Genomic DNA, 13,495 nt, shown 5'->3' on the forward strand with positions numbered 1-13,495 from the left:
GATTATTGTACATGCTCAGCAATGACCTACAGCAAGGAAATGAAGACTTTCGACCGTATTTGATCCAGCGTAATGATTCACATTTATGGACTTCAAATAAACGCTTTTCACATCCTATCACATCCAGCTGTAATTTCTTCAACATGGCCTCCGCGGTGTCGAGCCGTTTGTTAAGCACTAGCGTTTACAGTCACAGAGAAGTGTCGAGTTTTCGATACGTTAAGCGAACTGCTCGATGCCAGGCGGCAAGTCCCAGACAGCCCGAAAGCGAAGGTGCGGTTGGTGTCAATACTCCTCGCGAGGGACACCACTCTGCGTCACGATTCTTTGAGCAGCCAAGTTCTCATGTGTGGTTGATGCATTTCTCTCCTTTCGTGGCAGTCACATGTTGCGTGGACTGGCGTTTCGGTACGCGCAAATGTTTGAACCCAAACACATCGTATTCAAAAACCGCTGCAGCTCCTTTTCTCCACCGGAAAGTGCTACAGGCTGTGCAATTTTGTTCTTGTAATTCATGTTGTATATCTATCTTCATTTGCACGCTCCACGATGCTCGTATCTTTGTCCCAAAGATTCGTGGCTGCACGAGAGGCGATGAAAGACGCGTGAAACTTGGTGAGAGGTAATTCTTTCGCACGCGCTGGATGCTTTGAATAGTCGCCGGTGGCTGCAGGGGGAGTCGCTGGCGATAGTGGGGCCGCAGGCACGAGCGGATCCCCCAGAGTGGTTGCGCTGCCGTTCCAGGACTTGATCAAGCCGTACCAGGTGTTTGTGGTCGCTGGTATTGCGAAGATTATAACGATGATGTACGTGTCAAACCTGGTGGTCCTCTCCTACGCAGCACCCTTCGCCAATGTTCTGGGGCAGAACATGGCGGTAGCGCTCACGATGGTGCCGGCTGGCTTGGCACTATGGGCGCTGGGAGGGGTCATCCTAAAGAACAAATGGAACGAGTCGAATCTTGGCCTATTTATCATTGTTACGGTTTCATTGTCTGTAGTGTATCTCTTATATGTATTTGGGCAGATGCGGATGACCGAACTCGCTCGTGCAATGCATGCAACAAGCATGGCGCGGTAGCAATGTAATGTGTACACTGCCACTGGTAAGCATGTATTGTACATTGTGGGTTCTCTCCAGAGCGCCTCTGCGTGTGTGGCCTCTTGCAAATGCGGAAGGTACCTGATTTGGGTGGCGCTGGTCTTTTGAATGTCAGGTTGCACTCTAGGCAAAATGCTTTGGAGGGGTTGGTTCTGAGCAGGTTAGGTTCCTCGAAAACCAGGACAAGCGTGGCGGCAGAGGAATGGATGCCAGTGCCTGATTCACCATGGACACAATGTGCTCTTCTCAGAATGGTTGTAATGCAGCGCGGTGTTTGCATGTTGGCCTGCCTATGCTTCCATTTGTTGTCATTGCGAACGTGTACATGCCCATGTCCTCACTCCAGTACGTTTCTGCTCACCAATGAACCATTTGCAGGTGTGTTTGGCTTGATGAAGGGGTTCGTTGCTTGCATGGTTGGTGATAATACATACTCGAACCCATATCTCGATTGCTTGATCAATCAAGAATATATCATTGTTGAGGGGGTAAAGCTATGACTAAATTGGCTAGCATTTGGACACCCAGAATCCCGTCATGTTCAATTTTCACCGTTAATCCTTACCATTGTACTCCCTTACAATCACAAGGGCCTGTCATGGCAGCTTGACACTTGGTCAGCAGTGCTCTCAAACTCATCTGCAGCAACCTGCTCAACATAATCAACAGGGAGAGGTCCCTCCACAAGCAGGACGGAGTTCGTTGACAGAAATAATGGTACGCCATCCATCAAGGCTTTACCCACGTTCAGCTTCAAATATACAGTTGCCCAAGTGTTGACGCGGGCAAGGCTCCGTTTCGTGGCAAAGTGGATGTGGGTGCGGGCCATCCTTCTTAGGAAGCCATCTTGCTGAATCGTTCGCCATGCCTCAGCACTAGTGATGTGTATTGCAGTTGGCACTTGCGAGGCCGAGGTCACAGGCTGTAGCAATGGTGCGTCCAAAGCAACAGAGTGTCCTTGCGTTGCTCTGATTCGAGGTGGTTGATGATTCTCATCCAACTGCAATTGCCAACTCATCCAACTTCAGTGGGGCTTGCAAGCATGAAAAAAAGTATATATATATATATATATATATATGTCGGGTGTCAAACATGCCGCACGGCAGCAGTCTTCATGCAATCTGTTGCTTTGGGGGAGACTGCACTGAAAGCTCTTGCCGCCACCCTGCCACATTGCATCATCAACGAGCAAGTAGGACTGGATGCTGAGGGCACGTCTGTCTTCCCGTGTGAAACGCAAGATGCAAGAACGAATGCATCAATTCAATTTATCCTGTGGTCTCCTGTAATGCTACTGAAGATATATCCCACCCACGCAGGAGAGTACCACAGGTGCCTTGCTTCATTTCACACTGAAGGCCAACATTGCTGCAATTTCACATGGAAGAATGGGACGGTGTTTGCCTGATTGTTTGTTGGAAAGAAGGAGTGCTTCACATTCCCCGTGCTCGCACCAGAAACATTTGGTGCAAGGTTAACCCAGGGTAACTTCTGAGCAAAGTCGTCGTGGGTGCCAAGCCACTGCCATTGGCTCTTGCTTATTAATGCGGGGTAGAATGCGCTCACCTCAAATCTTCCTTTTGCATCATTTTCCACAACCATCTTTATTGCTGCCATGTCAGACCTCTGCTTCATGTGGGAAACCAAGTCTGCGACTGCCACCCATCCGCTGGAATCCATCGTCGGAGGAGGATGATGCCGTAGAGCTTTTGACATGCTTTTGGAAAGTCTCACTAGTGCAGGCTGATTCATGGTAGGTAGTTCTTGGTGCGTATGTGAACACTCGTCCCTCATGTCGAAACCCTGACTTGCCCGTAGTACTGAGTGAATCGGGGTGTAATAATGCTTTTCAGAGCTATTTCAAGTAAGCACAAGACATAACCGATGCAACGCTTGCAGCGCATCTCTCATTTGTTCTCTATGACCGTCATAATGATGGTTGCTGTGTTCCGTTCTAGATAGGCTTCGAACCCTGATAGGCTTACTTCGAACCCAGCATTAGTCAAGCGGAAATGCAGTGGGTGCTACTATGCTCACTGAAACATCGCTACTCACACAGAGAAGCAACATTGACACTTTCATCCCTAGAGATCGTGTTATACCAATCGCGCTTGAGCTTCGGCATGTGCAATCCTGACTTAGGTTTTAGAGTGGTACGGGATTTTAATTGCCGAGGGTGCTTTACACAGTTCCGGGCTAGTCTGGGTGCAACTCGCTCGCATTCAGGCTCCGTCCAATGGCAACGCTTTAAACTTTTTGCGGTATGTGATTTTGGGAACACAGGTGGAGCCCTGCGCGATTCACGAATACGATGAGCGAAGAACCAGATGCACGCGACATCTTGCGTGTCATGGTCTCCACTGACAACCATCTGGTACCTCTCATCACCACCCTCTTCTTCCTGGGCACGCGCACCCCTGTAGCCACAATATGCTTTTCGTGATGCGCACGTTCGCTGCGTGACTTCTCATTCATCGCTTGGATCATTTGGGTTTCTTGAGACACCTTGTGCGGTAATTTTCCTTCAAGTGACATTTTTCACGAATCATCATTGCAGGGTGTGTGGGAGCGTGATGAATGGAGAGCGCAAGACTCGTTCGATGCGTTCGAAGAGGTCTTCAAATGCGCTAAGGAGGCGCATGTTGACCTGGTCCTATTGGGTGGCGATCTTTTCCACGAGAACAAGCCGTCTCGCAGCACGCTAGTCAAGTGCCTTGATATCTTAAACCGCTATTGCCTTGGCGATGATCCTATCGCTTTCCGGGTGCGTGTCAGCAAGATCAATCCTGTTTTTACCGACGGTTGAGGGAGTGCATGCGCGTGCGTGCGTTGAAACGTGCGCCCGCGCAGACGGGATGCACGTAAGGAAAAGACGATTGTGCTACGAGCATGTTGCCATTAGACAGCGACGCGCAACACGCGCATGGCACGCCACGATGCGCTAGCGTAAGAAGATGCATTGTCGAAAGTGTAAGCGTCCGGCCACAGCAGGATGGCAGTCCGGGCTCATTTGTACACGTGTTGACAAGCAATGGATCGGAGATTATTGGTTGCCGAAAGCCGCCGGCTCAAGATATCCACACCCATGCCACAAATCGCGTATCACGCATGTCGCAAGTAGCGTATATGTTGCACGTTGTGCATGTGCGTTGAATCGATGTTTTCACCTCGGTTGCTTTTTCAGAAGGTTGCCTCGGCAGTAACATTCCACCATTGTCTCGCACTCGTTGCAGGTGGTGAGCGACCCGGAAGAGCTCGTGTCTGGCGTTGACATCACACAGAGCAGCACTTTGAACGTGGGGCTTCCAGTCTTCACGATTCATGGTAATCATGACGATCCGGCAGGTGCAGAAAACCTGTCAGCAATTGATATTCTGTCGACCATTCACTACGTCAACTACTTTGGCAAGCACACATTTGAAAGGGAGGCCGACGGCGACATTGGGCGCGTCACTCTCAAGCCTCTCCTTATCACAAAGGTACGCTGAGCAGCGTATGGGTGGTGCTGAATAAATAGCATTGCTCTTGGAGGTGTCAGCAGCGAGGACATTGAGGATGCCCGCTTTTGTGTCTCAGGCACGACACTGCCACTGCCATGCAGCCACACAGAAAGCAGAGCGGTGTTTCACAAGACCCTGTCATTTGTCGCGCCCAGATGCCCGAAAACGCATGTGTTTTGGGATCGAAGTCGGGGGTCGAAACCCATTCTGGCGGAGCACCGAAGCAGAGGTTTCAAACACGCATCAATCCGGGCATTAGCACCGCTTCATATAGGCCTGCTTCTGCATTGGTCAACACCTGAGCGTACCAGCCCACGATCGGCATGTGTCATTTCACCTCTGTGCTGAACATGAACAGTTCGTCGCCTTACTGCGAATTGAAGTGTTAGTTCAAAGGCAGCCCGTCATTGCCTTTGCAGCGTGCTCACATTCGCTGCCGTATTTGCAATGGCAAGAACGTTACGAAATGCCACGCAGAGTGAAGACTGAGTGATAATGCCAAACCCTGATGTTTTCTGATGTCCTGAGCTGGCGAGGTTCGTGATATTGAGTGACTGGTGCTCCGAAGCTATCGCTATCATTGGTTGAGAAGGGCCACGGCAAGGTTGCGCTTGCTCATGTGGATGGGCAAGCACTTTAAAGCAATGTGTGCTGCCTGTTGCTTCATTCAGCGGTGATATCTCAGATAGCTGTAGCGTTCACAGCAGCCAATACCTCCAGGGCGCGACAAAGGTGGCTCTGTATGGTCTCGGCTTTCTGCGGGAGGAGCGTTTGGCAAGGTCGTTTCAACTGCCGGGCCAGGTGCAATGGGCGAGGCCAGCTGAAGATGCCGATGCATGGTTCAACATCTTCACCCTGCACCAAAACCGCGTGCAGCACTATAAAACTGGCCCCAACAACAAGGCCCGCAGTATTCAAGACCGTTTCTTGCCTGCCTGGCTCGACCTGGTGAGGCCTCCCACCCGCTTTATTCTGACTTGATCCCAAGCATCTCTTGCTCGCTCCAGTTGTATTCTCTGCTGGCTGTTCGCCCCCTCGCCTGTCACCGAGTGTTTGCTGCTGGCCAACACTCAGCTTCTAACAGCAAGCCAGGTTGGGCATGGGCGATGTAGCGTCAGATGCTCTGACTCTGACGCGTACTTTGACCTTTGTCAGCTGTTTCGATCCAGTTGCCAGAAGGCTGACAGAATTGAATGAGGTCTCTGCAAGGAGGTGGATATCAGGAAGGTTGTGGATGTCCACGTGCCTGCATGCATCCACTTATGTTTGTTCAGCAGCACTAATTACCAAGGAGTTCTTGGATGTCCTTGTGGATGCGGTATTGCTGTAAAAGATACATCATTACATCACATAGATAATGGCAGGAAATAGTCAACAAGCAACAAAGACAGCTCATTCGAAGTGATACAGCTCATTGAACGTCAGCGGTCGGAACAAGCAAGCCTGTCATAAACGCGCGGCCGCTCGCACGAGCTAAACCTTGAAGAGAGCGCCGGTACATGATACCATTGCCCCTACTTAGGCCGATGCTGAGTTCCCGAAACATCATCATCATGATCATGGACCATGCTTTGCGAGGGCGAGGCTGGACTTGCTCTTCAGTGCATGTTTTGTCTTTCCACCTGTGCATGTAGTTTCGGAGCAACACAAACATTCACTCATGGCAATGTGATCAATCATCACAAGCACCGTCAACACTACAGTATCATGGCTACCAGGTGGTATGGGGACATGAGCACGAGTGCAAGCCCACTGCGGAGAGTGCGAAGGACGCTGATCGGCTCTTCTCAGTGATACAGCCCGGTTCCACAGTCGCAACATCGTTGAGCGAGCCCGAATCGAAGCCAAAGGCGTGTTTCCTTCTTGACATCTGCGACCAGCAGTGGCGTCTGACACAGGTGCCATTGCAGTCGGTTCGCCCTTTCAAGTGGCATGCGGTACGAATCTTTGCTCAGTTCTGCTTTCCTCTGAAAGGTGCATGGACCATGATCAGTCCCCTGGCCATGCGGAGCCATCTATCCGAGATATGTGTTTGTGTGATGCGCCGTGGCATACTGCACTCTTCTTCCAGAGTGCAGTATGCCGCAGCTTTTGTGCGCACGATGAATTGCAAGTAACCCTCGCAACTTCGGACTCCCATATATTGGACAAAGTGGCACTAGACAAGTTGCGGGGTCCAAGGATTTGATGCAAATTGCTGCCTGGCCTGGTTCGTTTCGATCCCTCAATTTTACTTTGTCTGGCATGGCTCTGCGGCCAGATTCAGCGGCATATCCAAAGTACTAAGGCTCACTTGCTTGTCAATACAATGCATGCATGAAGAAACTTCACAGCTTTGCCCGACAACATATTTGACTGAAGCTGATCATGTTGAGTGAAGTTGTTCGTGCGGACGCATTGACCACTGTACTGTTTCGCAGTTAGTAGTACTTAGGTTGCCAATGTCCACGTGGATCCGACCGATGGTGTAGAAACAAGATACATGATCATGACGTGTCCCTAATGTACCTACTGACCTTGTGAGTGACGCGAATTGACGCGAAGGTCTTGAGTCTGGGCTCGGTTGGCATCTCATCAGCATCTCACCGGTGTTCAGGCGACATGCATGACCACTCTGAACGTAAACCGGAGTGGCCTTTCGTGTCAGCCACTTGTCATTACATGTCAGCCAACATGGCACATCAGTGCCACTTCCTATAGCATGTTGGTCAACCTCCAGGCCTGGACTCCAAGGTCTGGAAGCTGTGAAAGTCCCTGATGCTTTGCCCTTGCTGAGATTTATACAAACCAAGCAACATGTCAGGTCAGGTTATGGTAGGTCAGGCTGGTCCAGGTATGCTAGCCTCAGATGATGGTAACGATAGCACTGATTCCCAAGTAGTTCTTGGAGTTGCCATTGTCCATGGGGATGCAATAAGTCTGTAAAACGATACATCGTCATCAAGCAATGTTGACGAGCATGCGGTGCAAAACTCAGAAGCCAGCATCCGATTGTGGTGCCTAGATCTGCAGGTGTCACTGGCAGAGCTTGGAGCAGAGCAAGGCAACCACAAGCAAATCGAGCAGCTGCTTGCGCAAGTGGTGGAGGACTTAATCCAGGAGTCACTTGAGGAGCAAGCCAATGCAGGCAGTGTAGACGCTTTGGGGGCTGAGGTGCGGGAGCCCAAACTCCCCCTCATTCGTGTACGGGTGGACTACACAGGGTACTCCACAATTCACTCGCAGCGCTTTGGGCAGATGTTCATCAACCGCGTTGCCAACCCACAAGATATCATCTTGTGGGCAAAGTCATCTGACAGGTATGGCCTAGTGGGAATGCCCTTGTCACGTCCGTGTCATTTCCCTGTCATGTCTTTTGATGCAATTGTACCGAGGTCTGGCGCCGGTTAATACCCTCGGCAGAGCCGTTGCGCTTCCTGAGTGTGTTTAGTCTTCATTTAAGCCACTCGTATTCAGTGTACAGAATAAGAGTATCTGACTGATTGAATCACTCTGCTTCATGCCTCTCATCGCAGCGCTGTTGCGGCGTGAAACTTGACGATGATGCAGCACCGCGTTCAGGAAGCCGAGGACTGGAACGGGAGCGCAAGATCCAAAAGACTTTGTGCCTGAGGCCCTCGACAAGAGCCACATGGAAGATCTGATCGCGGAGTTTGCGGGGCAGCTTGAGATTTTGCCCGCCAAGGACCTGGGCGAGGCCCTCAAGCGCTTTGTCGAAAAGGACGAGAAGAACGTCCTGCAGCAGACGTTTGAGAAGGCCCTCAAGGACACCCAGGATGCAGCCCTCAACAATCTCGTGACTCACGACTCTGCTGCAGCAGCTCAAGTTGCAGAGCCTCGGGGTGCGGTCTTCTGCTGTATTGTTAGGCTAGCTTTCCTGGCCGCGACCTAGAGCGTATGCTATCATACAGTATGTTGTCCGCACCCAACGCTACTAGTTGCGGTCGCCAGTTGCAGCTCTCCATGCTCCAAGCCTCTTCACCTGCGGGCCGATTCCTTGCTCCCAGACACTCGCCCTGCCAACATCCACCTTTGATGAAGGTCTGTGTTGTCAGCATACTTGGGTGCCTGTGTTCTCGATGATGATGGTGATGTATCTTCAAGTTTCGGCTCGTGCGAGCGGCAGCGCGTTCATGACAGGCTTGCCTGTCTCGATCGCTGACGTGCAATGAGCTGTTATGTTTTGAATGTGTTTACTTGGTTGCTTGTTGACTACTCCCTGTCGTTGCCTATGTGATGTGATGTGTCTTTTTACGCTACCACATCCACATGGTCATGGGCAACCCAATGAGGTGCTTGGGACTTGATAATCCAGCTAGCAACTAGGAAATGTAAAAATAACAACCGTTGAACACATGAATGAATTAATGTGCCAGTTGAACCCTGTCAACATATAGCTTGCAGTCCTCTCAATCATGATGATGGTGCTTGAATCAGGTTTCTTCCCACAAGCTGGGACCAATTCGTTCAATATGCGCTTGTACTCATGCCGCATGAGTCATGCGTATTACAAAGGGTTCGCCTCCTTAGCTACCATGAACATCGTGAGGCTGGGGATGCAGATGGCGAGGATGGTGGTGACAAGGACGGGATGTACGTCATGAGCACAATCCACGCTGCGGGCAAGAAGCTGCAAGCGGAGGCAGATGCAAGGTTTGCAGCAAATGCCGACCGGCGATTGCAGCAGTCTGCGCATGACGATGGGCTCGGGGGGTCCGACGATGACATGGACGAGGACGGAGGACGTGGCGGTTTGCATCCCCTTTGCAAATCAGACCACCGAGAGCTACGATGCCTTTTTGAGGCAGCGTCAGCCATTCTGAGGCAATGCAAACGAGCCACCGCGTGGCTGAAACTACCTCTTGCAAATGTTTGCAGTTCTCGGTCTCGTTTTTCTTTGCGCACTTCCGTCCTTGCTTTCAACTCTTCTTCCGCCCATGTCTTCACACCCCGGGAATCAAGTGCAGTGCATAAGCATGTGGAAGCTGCCGGGTTCCGTCTTGGACGCTTGCGAGCAGCCCTTGTGCTTCCCGATCCGGTTTCCTGCGACTCTTGAAGTGTGAGGAGCTGAAACTCTCAACATCCTGTCCGTTGATTTCCCTAACAATGGTGCTTAGTCATTTTGTCTTTTTGCACTGGTGCAAACTCCACGTAGATGGTCGCAAGAACAGTCGCACGAAAGACTGCAGGCCCTCGTGTGTGTCGCAGTGTACTGCTTTTGCAACGTGCAGTACAACAGGGCCTCATCTCTGTCGGGTGTCACAAGCGACAGATGCACTTGTACTCAGCAGAACATGCATATATTCAGCGCGTTGTATGGTATAGGAGATGGAGAAGAACCCGGTGCCAGCATGCGGCCTCCTCTTGCAAAGCGCGGTCGAGGTGGGACTGGGGCAGGTGCCTCGTCAAGCGCCCGTGGCCGCGCCAGCACCTCCAGGGGTCGTGGTGCCAAAGCTAGCGCTCCTGCCAGCAAGAGCACACTGCATGCATTCCTTTCACAGCCTGGCAGCACAGCAACAAAGGCTGCTGGCAGGTGCGTGTGTCCATTGCATCACAGTTTGTCCCTGCTGGGGCGGATGTGTCTCTCTAGATATGCCAGGTGAAGCTCGTAACATGATGACCTCGCAGGATGAAGCTTGACCTGTTTGAACTCTCCCAGACGTTGATGAACTGTACAGTCATTTCGATATGTTTTCGCTTCTGCCTTCAACATTGTCCATCTGTGCCAGCCGTGTGTGGAATCTGCATGTCCAACCAGGTCTGGAAAAACGCGATGGCAGATGTGGGTGCAGATTTTATACGCAGCACACCAGCAGGCTGTTCTTAGCCCGACTACCACATGATAGAACGGCTGCTCAGGACTTGGGCACTGCCGCCGGGTGAACTTTCCTCTTTAGTTAACTACTCAAATGCAACAGCTGGTGATGCAGTCCTCTCGGCCGGCACTGTACATGTGGATAGATGTTCTGGAGGACAAGATTCGAAGAGAACGTATTTTGGGAGGAAGGAGCTATACTGAAATGTGACATCTGCAGGCAAACACAACGGCCCTCTGCTCAACGTGCGAAGAGCAAACTGGCCGAGGCTGGCCTAGACAGCGACGATGACACCATGAGGAGTGATTTGGAGGAGGCGATTGACGACGATGACGACGTCTCGTTCGTCAGCCATACACCTATCCAGGCGCCTACGACTCAATCGGGGCCGGGATGGAGTCAACAGGGTCGCCAGAAAGCTCCCGTCAAAACGAGCCAACAGAGCACTGCTGCTATGCCTCCTGCAGGTCGAGGGCGCCGCGCAAAGAAGTGATGCAGGAATCGAATCAAAGGAGCAGAAACTAAAGCTGCTTGCTCTCACTTTTCCTGTCTTCTGTATCATTCAATACGCGGACATGTGAAAGCCTCCGCAGTCTGCAAACCGCTTACCAGCTTCCTGTTCATCCTTGCACTCGCTGCCGAATAGTCTAAGCATCTTTGGAAGCAGAGACTTTCATCAGTAAGGAATTGCAATCTGTTGCAGGTGGGGGTTGTGATGTGATTGCACATCACACGCTTTACATGATGCGCGATAGTGTTCCATAGCTTGACATCCTGTTGGCTCTTCCTCACCGAAGCAGACATTCGCATTTCTACCAGCCGTGCCGGAGACGTGATCAGAGCTGTGTAGCTATAGTAACAGCATCAGCATCGCCCTATGAAGCGACGGGTTGCACTCTGACTCTCAAGACGCGTACATGCGAAGTCACATGCATGCACCAGCAAGACCTTGTCGACTGATTGGTACAAGGACTGTGTTTGTGGGTATCGCCACATCACACTTTCATGTTTGGTGCCAGTAAGTGGCTTAGTCGGCGATTATGAGTCAGCTTGCTGCGTCATCAAATCAAGTGCGCTGGTTGCAATTTGGCGGTGCGCATAGTGTGTCCAGCCTGATTTGAAGCAAGATGGGACTATTGTTACTTGTAACAGGAATGGACTGGAACCTGTTGTTGCTGAGAACGATGTCACTTCCCTTCTGACCACGACACCGCGCAAGCAGTTTAGGTTGGACGCGAGTCCAGAACAGCCGACAGCATCATATCATTCCTGCTGCATTTCCGAAGTATTCTCAGAGACATAGGGCAATATGGATCGGCATGTTGGAAGATTTCATATGACTGTTAAGGACAAACGTCCAGGGACATTTTACCAGAGGTGTGTTGCCCGTGTTTTGTAAACCGTTGATGCTGCCGAGAGCGCAACCACCAATACCTACCGACCCTGTCTCGACCCGAGAGCTCTAACATGTAGAGTGCTCATAAAGCGTAGTATACGATGTTCACGTTTGATTGCAAATCTCCAGCACACTGGACCCGACCGGGCATGTTTCCCTCAACGGCGCTTCATATTCGGGACCACGAGCAGAGGTACTCTAAGTTCCCTAGTCAAGGCCTCTAGCAGCAACGCGAACAGCATTGCAGCGAGCCCACTATCACGTTATTACCCTACACCTTATCTCATTGATCTGGTTGGCCCTTGAGCAGGTGAACGCGTCGTGCGAGACAAGCGTCAAATCGAAACACTGTGCTATGCTCCGAGAGGTCAGATTGCATCGCCGAATGGCACGCTAGCTAGGCCCTAGCCTAGGGTCGCCGTAGACAGAGATGGCGTCTGAAGTGTATCGCCCTGTACGTTTCTGTAGCAAGTTGGCAACATTCTCCCAGCAAGGACGTCGAGCTGACTTACAGGACAGTTTGTAATGTAGTGAACCATGCAGGTGGTCTCTGTCCAGCTTGATGCTGATGTTACATCAGACAAAATCAAATACAGGGGACACGCTGTGCAGGGGCCAAGATGTGGACGCACCTCCCGGAACACTGGCTCCAACATTGTGCGTTCCACTTCCAAAAGTTGGGTCTCCGAAAGCCGCCGAGGGCCGGCCTGACAATGGGCAACACATTGGCGTCGTTGGTCACATTGAATCAAGGAATCCATCTCAAAGAATAAGAATAGATATATCTGGTTGCAAACGACTCACAGCGCCATGGTAGCTGCTTGAAGAGCATGTGCACCAGTGACTCATGCAAACAAGCATGCAACAACTTGAAGGAGAATTCGTGGCACCAGATATCAAACTGTATGGCCTGCCACCTAGTACGCATTTCCAGACGTTTCAAAGTTATAGTTATTTGTTTAGGCTACTGTGCTTTCACTCGCTGCTACACACGTCGTAAACGCCGCTTTCTTTGGACTGGCGCATCTCTTTTCTTTTTCGTTTCTTTTACGGCCTGCCATGAGCGTTGTATAAAGGGGGAAGATGGCAGTTGGTCCTTGAGCCTACACTGTTGCGGCCCCAGGATCACCAACGCTCAGGCACCGTACCTAATGGGCCTGAAGAGAAGAAAGATGCAAGTCTCCTTTATGCAATTTATGTATTGTTCGGGTACCACTTTGGTCTCATGTGTGTGTCTACTCCTTGCTCTATATAAGCAGTAGAGAACATTGAGGAATGTCGGCAACAATCTCATCCCGGTACGATGGGAAGGGTGGCAGGTAACACCTGTCGCGGCAGTTACATCCAGAACCGAGCAACGGTTCCTTTTCCGAGCAGCTGCACATGTGCGCAGGGATCTGTGGTTTGCTCGTCCTGCAGATGGCGACGCTGGCGTGTTGTCGCTAGCAATGATTCAGAGGACTGCTGCCAGCGCCAGGCATGTCTCTGCCCCGAGTATGCAGGATGTCCTCGCACCTCTCCGAGCTGGTTACGTAGGTCCTATTCTCTGTGGGAAAACGTGCATCCTGCAGATGTCAGGCAAGTGTTGTGAATAGCCTCGTGTGGCCTAGCGCACCGTCAATGGATAGGTGTAGATACCTACTGCGATGTTGGTATGAATGCGGCAGTGCTGTATTCAGATA

The 13,495-nt window shown here is 51.2% G+C and overlaps 1 protein-coding gene across 1 annotated transcript; it reads right to left on the reverse strand.

Annotated features, from left to right (window-relative positions):
• Positions 1-1,684: 1,684 nt before the first annotated feature.
• LOC149810890 (putative tRNA 2'-phosphotransferase) lies at positions 1,685-2,119 on the reverse strand. Its single transcript, XM_089994095.1, has one exon. The coding sequence runs from the start codon at positions 2,117-2,119 to the stop codon at positions 1,685-1,687; it is 435 nt and encodes a 144-aa protein (XP_089850221.1).
• Positions 2,120-13,495: the final 11,376 nt, after the last annotated feature.

Source organism: Nuphar pumila, unplaced genomic scaffold (genome assembly GCF_984573655.1).
Source record: "Nuphar pumila unplaced genomic scaffold, dmNupPumi1.hap1.1 HAP1_SCAFFOLD_184, whole genome shotgun sequence".
NCBI classification, from domain to species: Eukaryota; Viridiplantae; Streptophyta; class Magnoliopsida; order Nymphaeales; family Nymphaeaceae; genus Nuphar; species Nuphar pumila.